Raw genomic sequence first — 17,888 nt, 5'->3', positions numbered from 1 at the left:
TATTCCTCAGGTACTCAGTGGAATTACAATGATAGCACCTTCTGGGCTCCTCTGCTTATACAGGAGACTTGGGACGAGTAACAGGGGAATTGGGAGGTGAACGTCCAGCCTCCTGTTTCCCCAGGGGTAAAACGGTGATTCTGCTTTCCACCAACCCTGTACCCCTCTGCCAGTGGTTTATGTTTAATTGCAGCTTGTGATTGCTCATAAGAGTCTGCAAAACAAGCTAACTCGCTCACCGCATCCACCTTTTTGTCCCACAAATATTGTTTTACATCATCACTGCACATATTCAGGAACTGCTCCTGAGCAACCAAATCACACATTTCTTCAAAGTTTGTAATGCCTTTTCCGCTCACCCACTTGTCTAACAAATCCCTCGTTTCATTTATATAAGCCACATCACTTAATCCAGTTCCCTTTGTAAGGCTCCTGAATTTAACCCTGTAGGTTTTAGGTGTAATCTGAAACTGTTTCAAAACCAGTTCCTTAAATATACCATAGTTTGAAGCATAAACAATAGGCATCTTATTGCATATGTCCAGAGCTCTCCCCATCAATTTTGCAACCAAAGTAGTCATCTTTTGATCCTCAGGAATCGCATGAGAGTGCACAGTCTCTCAAAGGTGAGGAAATATTCGGCAATATTACTGGATTCATCATAGGGCGGACATAACCATTCCCATTTGTGGATTTTTGGGGGAAGTGGAGCCAGCTGCTGAAGGGTTCTGCCTTTTCTACTCCATTACAACCAGTTCATGCTTCTGGGTCTCAATTTTTGCTCGACTCTGGGCCTCAATTTCTTTGTCATTTAAGTCCAGGGTTTGCTGGTGGGCAGCCTTTTCTTTGTCAGTCTCCAGCTGCCTGAGTTCCAGGGCAGTTTTTGTGCTTCAATTTGAGCCTGCTTCTGGGTCTCAAGTTCTTTTATTTTAACTCCGTAGCTCTTTCGTGAGCAGCTTTCTCCCTGGCAATTTGCACATCAATTTCCATTTGTCTTAATTCCATCTGCCTTTTGTGTTCATTTTCCTTCTCAACAATCTGCAACCTGTGTAGTTCTAGCTTCTTCTGAGCTTCACTCACTCATTTTGCTTAATTTTCTGTACCTGTTTCGCTTACCCACAATAAGCAAACAGAAAACACCAAACCAATAACCACTTTCTGTTCTACAGCCACCACTCCCTTAAAATCATTGCCAGTGTCTCAAAGCAAACAGCTGTGCACATATCCTGCCAACTACGTCACTGTGATGAGTACGGTCACAGAGACCCCCTTGGGACTGTCACCTGATGTGCTGAAATTATCTCTAAGCCTGTTTTCCCTGCCAGCTTGGGACTTCAGGAACCTTGTCTTGTTGAGCCAGACACGTTAGCCTGCTGCAACACAGACCCAGGGTCTGGTCTACGGCCCCCAAAGCTACAGGCTTAACTGAAAACAGCTCAGCAAGTTACCCGGTTACCTGTCTCCAGCACCCAGACACTCAGTTCCCAATGGGATCCAAACCCCAAATAAATCCGTTTTACTCTGTATAAAGCTTATATAGGGTAAATTCATAAATTGTCCACCCTCTATAACACAGATAGAGAGATATGCATAGCTGTTTGCTCCCCGGGTATTAATCACTTACTCTGGATTTATTAATAAACAAAAGTGATTTTATTAAGTATAAAAAGTAGGATTTAAGAGGTTTCAAGTAATAACAGACAGAACAAAGTAAGTCACCAAGCAAAATAAAGCAAAAACATGCAAATCTAAGCCTAGTACATTAATACACTGATTACAGGTAATAGCTCACTCTCAGAGATGTCCAATAAGCTTCTTTCACAGACTATACTCCTTCCTAGTCTGGGCCCAGTCCTTTCCCCAGTACAGTCCTTGTTAGTTCCAGCAGACATCTCAGGTGGTAAGCAGGGATTTTCTCATGACTGGCAGCCCCATTTGTCGTGCTCCACCCCCTTTTATAGCTTTGGCACAAGGCAGGAATCTTTTGTCTATGCTTGTCCTCACCCCCACCTCATCAATGGAAAAGTACAAGGATTAAAATGGATTCCAGTATCATGTGACGTGGTCACATGTCACTGTAAGACCCCCTAGTCTCCATTCTTCCTGGGTTGGCCCACGGGTATAGAGGAAGGCTTGCAGGTAAATAAACCATTTACAACCAATGGACTTAGTCAATGGGAGCCATCAAGATTCTACACCACCATTAATGGCCCACACTTTGCATAAGTACCATAGGACCTCAGAGTCTTCATATTTCTAGCTTCAGATACAAGAATGATACATGCATACAAATGGGAGGAATATATTCAGTAGTTTATAACCTTTGTTATGATACCTTACAAGAGACCTTTTGCATAAAGCATATTCCAGTTGCATCATATTCACGCTCATAAGCATATTTCCATAAAACATATGGAGTGCAACGTCACAGAGTAGAAACCCAGTAATGGGTGGGTGGGTTTGAAATTAGGCAAAGCAGGGTTTGGACAGAAGAGGAAGGTTGGAAATGTGGTAGCTGCATTTAATTTTTGTGCTTTTGTTCTTCACCTTAGGTGCGCTTAATGATCACAGATGCTGCAAGACACAAGCTTCTTGTACTAACTGGCCAGTGCTTTGAAAACACAGGAGAGCTCATCCTCCAATCAGGATCTTTCTCGTTCCAGAACTTCATTGAGATCTTCACTGATCAAGAGGTTTGTCCTTAACAAAATGTCTTTCATTACGTTTTAGTATGATGACATATTTTTAGATGCATTGAAGATGGCAACCTTGATATACTTGAAACTAGCATTGATGCCTCAGGGTTGGTGTCTTTTGGCCCTCTTTACACAATTTTCTTCAAAATGTCTATTTCATTACTTTAGTTTTGATGTAACAACAAAATTAAATTTTAATTTGGCAAATTGCAATAATAACTTTACGAAATAAAAAAAAGGGGAGTATTATTATTCAGTGTACTTTTACAAGGCAACCCAATTAAGTTTGACACCGTGTTTACATCAGTTCTTGCCTGATAGCAACTACCTGGTAGATAACATTAAATAAGACACACAGCAGTCTGTAGGATTAACAATTGATATGTTCACCACATATCGTTTTGTTTTGCTGCATAGTATTTAAAATTTGGTCTGAGATATCTGTAAAGTGAGTGTCTATTATATACCAAAAATTATAAGCAGCTACCCAGTAAATACACCAGTATTTAATTCTGTTTGTACTCATTACTCTGTCTTGTTTAGTACACTGTGTCATCAAGCTCCCATAGGGCACAGGAACCCATGGTAAATAAGCTGTCAGACTTAATTTGACTGTTCTGTAAAAGTATATGTTTAAATGAACAATAAAATCTCATTACTGGAATTTTATTTTTCAACATTAACTAGGAGTATTTCAGAAAAGTGAGATTTGGAATTCCAGCCCTCAAAACACATAGCTTAGCTATGTCTCTCAGTAAGAGCTAGTCTAGTTTGGCTCTCAGTTTCAGGGGTGCGTTGACTTCAGAGGGAGCTGCGCTGTACCATCAAGGCAAGGACAGGGTTCATAATATCTGAAACCAAATGTGACATCTAAAAATTAGCATCATGTACAAGTGTGTGACAAGATATAAGCCACAATATACTGCCTCCCTGGCTGGTTAATAAAACAATGTAATTTTAAAAATGCATACAAAATTAGGGCCAAATCCTATCCTTACTTGTAGAAAACCAAACTGTGGGAAGGGAAATGGAGTAGTTAGCTTGGCTGTTAGTTACAGGTGCTGTGAGAATGGTTCTTGGTGGCAGCCACACTGGATAGTGGGGCACACTCTGTTGCCCTTTTAAAAAGGAGCAGTGTGCACTCCTGGATAATGGCAACATACATACTAGCTGGTAGGGGCCTGGCCATGCGCCTTAAATGGGAGACAGCTCCTTTTAGGGGTTGTGATACACCCGTTGGCATAGTTACTCTAGAGGGGAAGAGGAATCCTATGCCGCCTTGCTTCCTTAATACAGCACAGGATAAGATTTGACCTTTACTTTGGGAGATTGAAGGTTTCTTTCTCTATATTATGGCCATTTGGCCATTGGTCTAAGACTGTCTTCAAGTAATCTATTTTCAGTTGAGTAAATAAGTCATTCCTTTCAGGTGGGGAAATCTGCTGCTGAATCCAATTCAGAAATCCAGATCTTTCCACAGGCAATGCCTGCCATATGATTTTCAACTTCTCCCTTACCAGATCACTGTAGACATCCAATTCCAGTGTCCTAACAGCAGCTCTTCACAATTTGAAATCATTATTTTACATTGGCTGCCCCACATATCTGATTCACTCTCCCTCTGAGCAACCAAGTCACTGCAAAAAATGAGAAATCCACACTGATTCATTTTAACAAATCTATCTCTGTGTGAACAGACAGTGTTTTCAAAAACAGATATCTTTCCTTGGTATCAACTGTCACCTTGGATCTAAAAAGATAATAGGAAGTTACACCTTGGCAACATCTGAGACAGTGGGGTTGCATGGGAGTAGTTGTGAACAGAATTTGGTCCAACATCTCTAGACAGAGACTGTGGGCCAAATTCTGCTTTCATGGGCACCAGTATAACTCCACTGAAGTTCATAGGTATGCATTTGTGTAACTGAGAGGAGAGCTCTGAAAACATAGCAATGAAATTAAAAAGTGGGTGAAACTACCTATGCTCTTCCTTAACAAAGCTGAAATTCTTCAAGGAATATAGCCCCCAGACTCTCTACGCTACATGCATGTTCCTTTTAAAGTTCTCAGTCTAATTTTTTCACAATTTATTGAATGTGGCTAAAAGAACTCAAGCGTTTCCCACTAGATAATTAAAGAGGTCTCGGTAAAAGGACAGACTAAGTCTATCTGATCTTCTGTTTTACTGTGTAGCCTACCATTTGAGAGACACGGTCAGATGGATTCCTAACATGTAATGTACTTACTGGTACAATCCACTAGAGCTGTCAAGTAAGGAGGGTCAAACTTTGCCTTTCTTTTCTACCCAAACTACTTTCTTTTCAAACTCACCTGTCCCTCTCAAAAGGAACCCTGCATAAGAACGGCCATACTTGGTCAGACCAAAGATCCATCTAGCCCAGTATCCTGTCTTCTGACAGTGGCCAGTGCCAGGTGCACCAGAGGGAATGAACAGAACAGGTAATCATCAAATGATCCATCCCCTGTCGCCCATTCTGGTAAACAAAGGCTAGGGACACCATCTCTGCCCATCCTGGCTAATAGCCATTGATGGACCTATCCTCCATGAATTTATCTAGTTTTTTTGAACCCTGTTATAGTCTTGGCCTTCACAACATCCTCTGGCAAAGAGTTTCCTCTAGCCAATTTTCTTCTTTGAAACAACTTATCCCTGGTGAGTAGGAAAAGAAACTTCAGAAGCAACCTTTGGGAGCAATAGAATATTAAAATATTATTGGATCTTCAGAGGATGGTTCCATTATACCAGTGCTGCCCAAACTTTTCTTGTTGCACCCCATCCCCTTACCAGTAATGGAAACTTCCATGTTCCCCTCCATAACTTCACAGTTGGCCCAGCAGAGGAGTTTGGGTTGAAGGTGGAGGTGGGAGCAGAACTGGGGATGGGGGAAGAGCTGGAGCTTGAAGTGGAGCTGGCCTGGAGGCGGAGAGGGAATAAGGGCAGAGCTGGGCTGTGGGTGGAGCAGGGGGCAGAGCGGGGCTGGGAGCAGAGGTGGGGGCCAGGAGCAGAGCCGTGGCTGTGGCTGAGGCTGGGGGCAGGGCTGGAGCACAGCCTGGGGCCAGAGTGGAGCTGGGGACATAGTGGTGCTGGGTGGTGCTCCCCGCTCACTTTCCCCCTCCCCCTTATGGGGGCTGGCCTGAACAGCACCGTGCCTCCTCAAATGTTCTTTCATGCCCTACAGTTTGGGGACCACTGCATTATACCATTTCAAATGTAGATCTAGTCTCCAAGATTCATGTACCCAATTTAACCTTAAAATCAGCTCTTCCATCAAAGCCATTTTTCAGTGTATTCCTGAACTTGCTACTCCACTCTGAAGGAATTTGTGTCTAAAACTGCTGTTCACCCACTTTTTCACTGGTCAGCCCTACCAGTGGCTTAATGTGATTACATACTTATCCCTCTCATCATTGTAAAACAAAATCTTGAATGACTTATTACCTTCCAGACTGCAGACGGTCAACATCACTAATTCAGTGACCACTCACCCACCTTCTTCCCATACAATCTTTGATCTTGCCAGAAAATTTTCCCTACATGGGAAACCATCATCTGCATCCAAATCAGAGGCACTGAATTATCATTATCCCTCCATCAAACTTTGTCTCATTGAGCTGAATGAAGAGCACTTCATGTCACTTTATCTTCCCATAATAATGTGGGTTCTATAGACTGAAACTTACCCCTGAGCAGAGGCCCAGCACAAGGAGTTAGGCACCATCTGTATCCCACTCAGATGCGCTTAATTTTACTGCTGCCGTTTGCCTGTCCTCACCTCCTCTCTCTCCACTCTACCCCTTCCATCCTTTCTCTGTGATTGCCATTAATATGGCTCTCCCATTTTCCTCCTTTTACTCTTTCCTCTCTTTTCTCCCTCCCTTTTTTGTCCTGTCTTTGCTCTCTTCCAAACAAAGCTATGTCTGACGTTTGGATAAGATTTATTTATACTCTTATATAAGTTGGTTTATATACTTAGTAAGGATGACTTGTGAACATAAAACAGCTGTTCTGAGATTTTATTCCTTTTCTGCTTTTATTCGTTACTCACCCATACACATTGGGTAGATTATTTTTGTGTGGATAACATCTACCATGTCATTCTGTGTATCTGTTGAATTTTACTTTCACTAAATTCTAAAAATAAATTCCGTAACAACAAGAATAGGAGAGCAAGAAACACACAGATCTTCAGAGTTCCACTGAAATGAAATATCTCCTAGACACACAACATTAATTATTATAGTACTCTCCATTCCTCTTGGTAATCCAGTTTATGGTCCAAAATTTTCAGTTTGTTCAGCTCTAGTCTAGTCTAAATCATCTTTATAAAAGTCTTTCTTGTAGATATAAATTACAATTGACTATTCCTGAAAAGTATTTTGTAATACTTTGCAAGATGGTGAATATGCTTCAGTTACATTTGCAGCGTTATTGTAGCCATGTTGGTCCCAGGATACATGAGAGACAAGGTGAGTGAGGCAATATCTTTTATTGGTGGAAGAGACGAGTTTTCGAGCTCAACAGAGAAAAAGAGCTCTCTGGAAATCAAGAACTTGTCTCTTCTACCAACATAAACTGCTCCAATAAAAGACATTATCTCACCCATCTTGTCTCTCTCACAAATTACATTGACATTTGGTCTCCATATTCAGTTATTTGACTGAATTATTAAAAAAAAAAAATGCTTGAACAGTTTTGTAATATCTTTGTCATGAGCTAGTTGAAGTCTCCTGCATATACTTTATTTACAATAAAACAAATGGAAACTCTGTATGCAGTGGGGATTACCCTGTGACTGGGATTTAAATCTGGAGGCCACACTGGGTTTGTAAAAACCATTCTTGATGATAAGGGGCTGATGTAATTCAGTCAAGTTCATGTAACTCATTGATCCTAGTGGGCAGGATTTTGTGAACTGCCAGTGCAGAATACTAAGTACAAGGTTATTCAGGAGTTCTGAATCCCCCTTCTCTTCTGCTTACAGAGACAGTACTGGGTCCAGTAACATTTTATTGCTGTTCTCCCAACAGGCCCCCAATGGCAGCAAAGGAGAGACTTGCAGCACCCTGTCACCATTTAGTTGGCCTTTCTAGCCACAACTTGTTTTGGCTCACAAACAGAATATCTTTTGGTGTCTTTTAATAAATTATTAGTCACTATCAGATTGTAGTCTGGGAAAACCATTATCCACTTTCAAGATATGAGCTTTCTGTCTTTGCTAGATATGAGACTTTTGGAAGCCAAGGGAAGCATTTGATGCCAGATTCTGTCTTCGGATGCACATATGCAACTACCATTGACTGCAGTGGGAGTTTTCATGTGTATCCAAGGGTAAAATTTGGCCCTGGTGTGCTTATTTGCATGCCAGTCCCAAGGACTGATTCAATTTGGAGCCATTTCTTAGCTGTGCTGATTTCTGAACTCTGAGAGCAAACTGAAAAGAGGAAATTTGTAAGTGAAGGGTTGAAATATTATGTACTTTTATTTTCTGTTTACTAATCTGACTAACCACCAAACATATGTCTTCAATTCAGACTGGAACAGAATAATAGCTTTTAGTACTGAACACAGGACTCTTTGTTCATAGAAGCCTCCAGTTCAGTGTCTGTTTTGGGTCTCAGAATGTTGTTCAACACTGGAGAAATCAGTGGAGTTATTCTGGATTTAATCTGGCAAAAGAACTCAGAATGTGGTCCATGATTGTTTTAAATCAAAATGTTGTCAAAAGGATTTTTAGCCACAACACTCAGCTGTGGTTCTCTCTTTTTTGCTCTGAGTTTACATACCTAAATTGATATATAATGTATGCTCTGTTGTTCAGAGATTAATTACTAAACATATGGTGTTAATACAACTGCCATTTTATAGCCTTTTTAATATCTAATTATATATAAATGCTATGGAGTCCATTGTTCCATTCAAAATGTGTATATTTGCAAAATTGCACACTAATTAAGAATATGCAGATCTGCCTCTTTAATTCCCATATTTCAGAAACCTAGTGATCTTACAAAAGTTTTGTTCTCAACTCTTTTTTAACTTTGAAGCAGTAAACCCGCTCCCATAGGTGCTGGAACTGGTGGTGCTGCCTCACCTGCTGGCTTGAAGTGGTTTCCATCATACACAGGGTTTACAGGTTCAATGGCTCTCAGCACCCCCACTATACAACTTTTTCTAGAACCCCTGTCAGCTCCTCTTCTTGTCAAGAGCTGGCCAGCAATTAAACTAGTTCTGGTGTGATGCCCGCTTTTTTTGGCACCAGACCATTCAAAAGGCATTAAAATAATGGCAGAATTGTGGAATACAGCCCCATGTTGGGCATAATGCGGAGGCATCCTGCTCCAGCAAGAGCTCCAGGAAGTATTGTGGTTCAGAGTGTGCCTCCTGGGGCTTCTGTGGGACGCCGCTATATCATGCCCCGTAAAGAGGGTATAATGTGTGCTCCCCTGGGTGGTGCGCCAGCTCTACTGGCTGGTTAGGAGAAGTGGAGAGGTTCATAGTTCATTTGCATTGAGTAGCAGCACCAGCACCATGGAATCCTCACACTGTGCTCTGAGCATAAGGACTCCCATTGTACCCAGCCCCTCTGTGAAGGATGCAAGAGGTGCCTTCAGCACCCACGAAGAGGCCAGGCACAGTCTGTTTTTTTGTATTTAAAAACAGTACAGCAATAAGCTGATAGCAACAGATTCCTTTAGCACCTAGAATTGGCTACTGTCATGTGAAAAAGAATAAAAAAGGAATGTTGTATCTTTAGTGTGAAGCTTATAGTGTAGCTTGTACTATAACCCAAAGACAGCCTTGCTATGTTATGTTTTTATATGACATTTCTATTATAAAATATAAATTTACACCTCCCTTTTGTCTTTTTTGTTTTCCAATGCTAGATTGGTGAATTACTGAGCACTACACACCCTGCCAACAAAGCCAGTTTAACTCTGTTTTGCCCTGAGGAAGGGGATTGGAAAAATTCAAACCTTGACAGACATAACCTTCAAGACTTCATTAACATTAAACTCAACTCAGCATCCATATTGCCTGAAATGGAAGGACTTTCTGAATTCACAGAGTATCTGTCAGAATCGGTAGAAGTGCCATCACCCTTTGACATTTTGGAACCGCCAACATCTGGAGGTTTCTTGAAGCTCTCAAAACCCTGCTGTTATATTTTCCCAGGTGGAAGAGGGGACTCTGCATTGTTTGCAGTGAATGGATTCAATATGCTTATTAATGGGGGATCTGAAAGAAAATCTTGCTTCTGGAAACTTATCCGACATTTAGACAGAGTGGATTCCATTCTGCTCACCCACATTGGGGATGATAATCTACCAGGAATCAATAGCATGCTTCAACGAAAGATAGCTGAGTTAGAAGAGGAACAGTCACAGGGTTCTACTACCAACAGTGACTGGATGAAAAATCTGATCTCACCTGATTTAGGAGTTGTATTCCTCAATGTTCCTGAAAATCTGAAAAACCCTGATCCTAATTTTAGGGTAAAAAGAAGCATAGAAGAAGCTTGTTTCACTCTCCAGTATTTAAATAAGTTGTCTATGAAACCAGAACCTCTCTTTAGAAGCATAGGAAATACCATTGATCCTATCATTCTGTTTCAAAAAATGGGAGTAGGCAAACTTGAGATGTATGTGCTCAATCCAGTCAAAAACAGCAAAGAGATGCAGTATTTTATGCAGCAGTGGACTAGTACAAGTAAAGATAAAACTGAATTACTGCTGCCAAATGGTCAGGAAGTAGATATTCCAGTATCCTATTTGACCTCAGTCTCATCACTGATCGTTTGGCATCCAGCAAATCCTGCAGAAAAAATAATCAGAGTTTTGTTTCCAGGAAACAGTACTCAATATAACATACTAGAAGGACTGGAAAAACTCAAACATTTAGATTTCCTTAAACAACCAATGGTTACACAGAAAGACCTTACTGGTAACATACCTAGCCCAGCAGTGAAACAAGCAAAGCTGAAACAGCGAACGGACAGCAAGGAAAGTCTCAAACCTGCCACAAAGACATTATCAACCAAGACTGTCAGAAAAGAATCTAAAGAAGAAGCATCTGAACCAGCAAAGCCTAGTCCTCCAGAAAAGCCTCAGAAAGTAGAAAGCAAGGAAAAGACTACAGTAAAAAAGGAAAAACCGGCAAAAGCAGAGACAAAACCTTTAGTAACAGAAAAAGATATGACAGTTAAGGAGGAGCAGCTAGTGAAATCCGAAATTGCTGAAAAACAAGCAGCAGATGTCAAACCAAAAGTTGCAAAGGAGAAGCATGTGAAAAAGGAAGTGAAAGTAAAATCTGAAGAAAAGAGAGAGGAAAAAGAAAAACCAAAGAAAGAGGTTTCTAAGAAAGAGGAGAAAACACCTACCAAGAAAGAGGAAAAACCTAAAAAGGAAGAAATCAAGAAAGAAGTGAAAAAGGAAGTGAAAAAGGAAGAGAGAAAAGAGTCTAAAAAAGAATTAAAGAAAGAAACTCCCCAAAAGGAAGCTAAAAAGGAAGCTAAAAAAGAAGAGAAAAAGGAAATTAAAAAGGAGGAAAAAGAATCCAAAAAAGACACCAAAAAGCTTCCAAAAGAAACAAAGAAAACACCTGCTCCTTCAACTGAAGCCCGAAAGCCTGTGACAAAACCTAAAGCACAAAAGAAAGAGGAACCTGTTAAAAAGGAAGCTGGGCCTGCTGGAAAACCAAAGGAAAAAGGCAAAATTAAGACGGTAAAGAAAGAGAGCAAGGTCAGTGAAACACAAGCTGCTGTGGCTGTAGTGGGAGCGGTTGCCGCTGCAGCAGCAGCAGCAGCTGCTGGAGTGGTAGCTAATGGAAAAGAACTTGAAGCTGAGAGATCCCTTATGTCTTCACCAGAGGATTTAACAAAAGACTTTGAAGAATTAAAGGCTGAAGAAGTAGAAATAGTAAAGGAAACAAAGCCTCAGGTAGAGTTAATAGAAGGTGAAGAGAAACTAGCTGACTCAGAACAAAAGGAAGTACGTGAAATCCAGAAAGAAAAACTAGATACTGAAGGACCTGCGGACTCTCCTGATGAAGGCATAACGACCACTGAAGCTGAGGGTGAATGTGAACAGACACCTGAAGAGCTGGAGCCTGTAGAAAAGCACAGGGTTGATGACCATGAAAAATTTGAAGATGAAGGAACTGGTTTTGAGGAATCATCCGAAGCGGGTGATTATGAAGAAAAGGCAGAGACTGAGGAAGCTGAGGAACAAGATGAAGATGAGGAAGAAAAAGCAACAGTGGGCATCACAAAACAGGATATTGGCATGGAAAGAGAAATGGGAGAGACTGAAGCTGATAAATATGCTAAAACTAAAGATAAATATGTTGAAAAGGCAGAATCTGAGGCAGGGGATGAGCGAGCTGAAGAAGACATGGAAGAGACCGTTGAAAAGGCAGAAACTGAAGAGACTGAAGAAGAAGCTGAGGAGGAAGACAAAATGGAGGATGTCAGAGATGAAGAAGAGGAAACTGAAAAAGTCGAAGCTGAAGAAGATTATGTTATGGCTGTGGTAGACAAAGCTGCAGAGGCTGGTGAAGTTGAAGATAAATATGGCTTACTCATAATCACACCAACTAAACACTCTGAACCTCAGTCCCCAGCTGTTGAACCAGCATCTTCTATCCATGATGAGACTTTACCTGGCGGTTCAGAAAGTGAAGCAACTGTTTCCGATGAAGAAAATAGAGAAGACCAACATGAGGAATTCACTGCTACTTCAGGTTATACTCAGTCTACCATTGAAATATCCAGTGAGCCAACACCAATGGATGAAATGTCAACTCCTCGGGATATCATGAGTGATGAAACGAACAACGAAGAAAGTGAATCGCCTTCTCAAGAATTTGTAAACGTTGCTAAGTATGAGACATCAGTGTATTCTCAAGAATATACTAGACCTAAACTCTCTCCACTTCATGATGCTTTCAATGGTTTATCTGAAGGATCAAAAACAGATGCCACAGAAGGTAAAGATTATAATGCTTCAGCTTCTACTCTCTCACCCCCTTCTTCATTAGAGGAAGACAGATTCTGCAAATCTTCCTTTCAAGAAATGTACCATCAAAGAGAAAATGAAATCAAAAGTACTGCTAAATTAGAAATCAAAGATACCTTTTCACAGGCATTTGAGGAAAAAAAGCATAGCCCAGCCAAGAGTCCAGTTCAGAGTCCATCACCTCCATCACCAGTTGCTAAAACACCACTAAGTGAACGTAGTGTGAACTTTTCTCTGACCCCAAATGAGATTGAGGCATCAGTTGAACCTGTAGTGCTCACTGCATTGCCTGATGAACATCCAGAAGTCATTGAAGAGCACTCTGTCAGCCCTGATGATAAAACATTAGAAGTGGTGTCTCCTGCACAATCTGCTGCTGGTAGTGCAGGCCACACACCTTATTATCAGTCTCCCACTGATGAAAAGTCCAGCCAACTTCCTTCTGAACTCACTGAAAAGGCAGCAGAGGCTCCAGTTAGTTTTGAATTTAGTGATGCCAAAGATGAGACTGCAAAACCCAGAATAAGCCCTATGGATGAGCCTGTGCCAGACTCAGAATCGCCTATTGAAAAAGTTCTCTCTCCTTTACGAAGTCCACCTTTGATAGGTTCAGAGTCTTCCTATGATACATTTTTGACTGCCGATATAAAGTCAACTGCCAGACTGACTGAGGGTCATTTTGAGGAGAAAAGTGAAAAAGAAGAGTCTCCTGTTCAGATAAGCCCAGTTTCTGAAGTCACCTCTGTGGATCTTTTCCAAGGACAGCAAGATGAAAAAGGTATGGCGTTTATGCCTGCTAAAGATTTTGGTCTAGAAAAGAATATGGAGGATATTGAAGCTACCAGTTCTCAGTCTCCACTTGTTTTGGATGAAAGGAAGTTAGCAGGAGATGTCTCTCCTACACAAATAGATGTTAGCCAGTTTGGATCCTTTAAAGAAGACACCAAAATGTCAATATCTGAAGGTACAGTCTCTGACAAATCTGCAACTCCCGTTGACGACGTTGTAGCAGAAGACACATATTCACATATAGAAGGAGTTGCTTCTGTCTCCACAGCTTCTGTTGCTACTAGTTCATTTCCAGAGCCTACTACAGATGATGTATCTCCTTCTTTACATGCTGAGGTTGGATCACCACATTCTACAGAAGTTGATGATTCTCTTTCTGTATCTGTTGTACAAACACCGACAATTTTTCAGGAAACAGAAATGTCTCCATCTAAAGAAGAATGTCCGAGACCCATGTCAATTTCTCCACCAGATTTTTCACCTAAAACTGCAAAATCAAGAACACCAGTGCAAGAGCACAGATCTCCTGAGCAGTCAACTATGTCAGTAGAATTCAGTCAGGAGTCCCCTGAGCAGTCTTTGGCAATGGACTTTAGTAGACAATCTCCAGAACATCCCACAGTAGGCACTAGTGTACACCATATATCTGAAAATGGACCAACTGAAGTAGATTATAGTCCTTCAGAGATACAGGAACCTACTTTTTCACATAAGATATCACCTGTGGAGCAGACGTGTTATACTCAAGAAAAGGATCTTTCAGAGATTATTTCAGTATCTCAGATTGAAGCTTCACCCTCAACTTCATCAGAACATACACCTTCACAGGTAGCTTCTCCACTGCAAGAGGAAACTCTTTCAGCTGTCATGCCACCCAGAGATATGCCTCTGCATTCTTCATTTACCTCAGAAAAGATGCAGAGCCTAGGAGAAAAGCTTTCACCAAAGTCTGATTTATCTCCTTTAACTACAAGAGAATCCTCTCCTTTATACTCTCCTAGTTTTTCAGATTCACCTCCTGCGATCAAAGAAACAACTGCTGTTTGTCACTCACCATCACTATCACTTCATGTGTCCTCAGATAAAATATTTGGTTACCATACCTCAGTAACACATGACACAATAGAAGACTCTCTAACAAAACATAGTCCAGAGCCTTTAGCCTCCACAGAAAAAGATGAAACTGAAAAAATCACCAGGTCATCTGAGGCCATTAGTTATTCCTATGAGACAACTGGGAAAACCACTAGATCACCAGAGGCCATTAGTTATTCCTATGAGACAACTGGGAAAACCACCAAGTCACCTGAAACTACGCTTAGTTATTCCTATGAGGCAGCAGAGAAAACCACTAGATCACCAGAGGCCATTAGTCACTCCTATGAGACAACAGAAAAAACCATCAGGTCACCTGAAGCCATGGATTATTTTCATGAGAGAACTGGAAAAACCACCAGGTCACCTGTGGCTATTAGTTACTCCTACGAGCCAACAGAGAAAACCACCAGGTCACCTGAAGCCATGGATTATTCCTGTGAGAGAACTGGGAAAACCACCAGATCACCTGAAGCTGTAGAATACTCTTATGAACCAACAGAGAAAACCACCAGGTCACCTGAAGCTGTAGAATACTCTTATGAACCAACAGAGAAAACCACCAGGTCACCTGAAGCTGTGGAATACTCCTATGAGAGAACTGGGAAAACCTCCAGGTCACCTGAAGCTGTGGAATACTCCTATGAGAGAACTGGGAAAACCACCAGGTCACCTGAGGCTGTAAGTTATTCCTATGAGCCAACAGAGAAAACCACCAGGTCACCTGAAGCCATGGATTACTCCTTCGAGACAACTGGGAAATCAACGAGATCACCTGAAGCTGTTAGTTATGCCTATGAGACACCTGGAAAAACAACAAGGTCGCCTGAGGCTGTTAGTTACTCCTATAAGACAGATGTACATTTTGCTGCAGAAAAATCATCTCTAGCAGAAACCCGTCAAGATGTCGATTTATGCCTTGTGTCTTCCTGTGAATACAAGCATCCCAAAACTGAACTTTCACCCTCATTTATCAACCCCAATCCCCTGGAGTGGTTTGCAAGTGAAGAACAGTCTCAAGAACAAGAAAAGCCATTAACCCAGTCAGGAGGAGCCCAGCCACCTTCAGGAGGAAAACAGCAAGCACGCCAGTGTGATGAAACTCCTCCCACCTCAGTAAGCGAGTCTGCTCCATCTCAGACCGATTCAGATGTTCCCCCAGAGACTGAAGAATGCCCTTCTATTACTGCAGATGCTAACATTGACTCAGAAGATGAATCTGAAACCATTCCAACTGATAAAACAATTACATACAAACATATTGACCCTCCACCAGTCCCAATGCAAGACCGCAGTCCTTCACCCCGGCACCCAGATGTCTCAATGGTAGACCCAGAAGCTTTGCCTGTTGATCAGAATTTAGGCAAACCTTTGAAGAAGGATCTGAAAGAAAAGACCAAAACTAAAAAGCTGGGTACGAAGACCAAGTCTTCCTCACCTGCCAAAAAAAGTGATGGGAAATCAAAGCAGGTGGCTTCACCAAAGCCAGGTGGCTTAAAGGAATCTTTAGACAAAGTTTCCAGAACAGCTTCTCCAAAGAAAAAAGAGTCTGCGGAGAAAGCAGCGAAAAATATCTCTATTCCAGAAGTAAAATCTTCCCGTGTTGAGGAAAAAGATAAGGAGGCCAAGAATGCAACAAATTCCACAACATCAAAGTCTGCAAAGAGTGCAACTTCAGGTAAGGAAAGATCAGGACCTGTGTGTATCAGGAAAAGATGTGGGGCCAGATTCTCAGCTGGTATAATTGAGCTATGTTGATATTTCATCAGCTGATCATCTGGCCTGTGAGGTGTTCCCGGAGGAAAATCCATGTTTATTAAAAATCTATAGTATAAGGTTTCACATTTAAATTAATTAAATTCACTGAATCAACTCTTTAATCTGGAAAAAGCTAATAATTATTTAAATATGTTAATTTGCTCAGATATCAAACAATTAGCGAGACAGTGTATGAAATATAGAGTGCAATTATTATTTGTCCAATTTGTTAGCCAGCTGGCTAAGCTGAAAATTGCTATGTGAAAAGTTAAATGAATAGTAAGCAACTATTCTCTTCATTATAAACATAATTTAGACATAAAATTGTAAAGTGAACAAGCCCCGTTAATTAGTTTGAGTTGTGTGAGTGTAATAGGAAATTAGATGTGTTTTACTGTTCCAGTGCATTATTCCTTATTAAGTATTCAGAAGACAGGCAGTTATCTAAGCATGCACTTCCATGAAGTCTGGCTACATTCTGATGGTGGTGGTTTACTAAACATATAGGGAGATCATTTCCTACAGACGTTCCTGTTCATTCAACGAAACTGTAAATCTCATTTCAGGGTAGATAGTTGAAAAGGCACAGTTCCCCTTGCAGGGCTTACCCTGAGGGCTTGTTGAACTAAAGGATAATCTGTAATACAATGCACCCTATCCTGCAGCTAGGATCCTGCAGAATCTGATATAAAATACTGTGGTTTTCAGTTGCGGTACAAAAATTATGGTTAAAACAGAAATATCTCTTATAGATATAGATAAAATCTAAAAATTCAGATATTGACCAATTTGTTGTATGTGGGATTTGATTTGCTTTATGGGTTAAGTAATTTTTTTCCTGGCTTGATCATGAATCCATGCTTAACTTTATATTACTTGATCACATTAAAAAAACCAAATCTTGAGTGGCTTATTATTATCACAACAAAAATAGAATGTATTTCTACTAGACTATGTACTTCATCCCATATAGAGAAATTGCACCTTTTGAGCAAAATCTGTGCTATCTCAGGCAGAGAGAGGAGGGTATAGAAAACCTTTTCCTTCCCTAGTTCACCTGTGCAGAAGCTGCAGGATATGTTCCTAGCAAACTGGCACTCCACCATCTCTAGCCTCCGTATGCGTATGCTGCTCCACTATTCTTGGCCTTCCAATGCAGAAGAATAGTTGGTACGTTCTTTCTGGAGCTGCAGTAAGATGAAGTCCATAGCACATTTCATTCCCCACTGAACTACTGCCTGGTGTCAAGTATATTCTGAGAACAAAAAAATCTGCAGTGCATGTTGTAGTGCTGGAACAGAAACTATATATTTTTTATAACATAAGATTATGAAATATGCAACTGCTACTGGAGTATTGTGTCCAGTTCTGATGTCCGCACTTCAAGAAGGATGCTGAAAAATTGGAGTGGGTTCAGAGAAGAGGCATGAGTGATTAAAGAATTTGAAAACATACTTTATATTGAAAGACTCAAGGGGCTCAATCTGCTCATTTTAACAAAGAGATGGTTAAGGA

At 40.9% G+C, this 17,888-nt stretch overlaps 1 protein-coding gene across 3 annotated transcripts in view; it reads left to right on the top strand.

Moving 5' to 3' along the window:
- MAP1B (microtubule associated protein 1B) overlaps positions 1–17,888 on the top strand; it is a 104,191-nt gene that overhangs the window by 76,453 nt on the left and 9,850 nt on the right. For 2 of the 3 annotated variants that reach the window (XM_043547757.1, XM_037903138.2), the window contains exons 4-5: positions 2,553–2,693; positions 9,603–16,293. In XM_043547757.1, coding sequence (XP_043403692.1) covers positions 2,553–2,693; positions 9,603–16,293 — 6,832 coding nt within the window. The remainder of the gene's footprint in view (positions 1–2,552; positions 2,694–9,602; positions 16,294–17,888) is intronic. The other variant, XM_043547756.1, reaches the window with a different exon arrangement.

Source organism: Chelonia mydas, chromosome 5, assembly GCF_015237465.2.
Source record: "Chelonia mydas isolate rCheMyd1 chromosome 5, rCheMyd1.pri.v2, whole genome shotgun sequence".
Lineage (NCBI taxonomy): Eukaryota > Metazoa > Chordata > Testudines > Cheloniidae > Chelonia > Chelonia mydas.
This window is presented reverse-complemented; position numbering and strand designations above follow the sequence as displayed.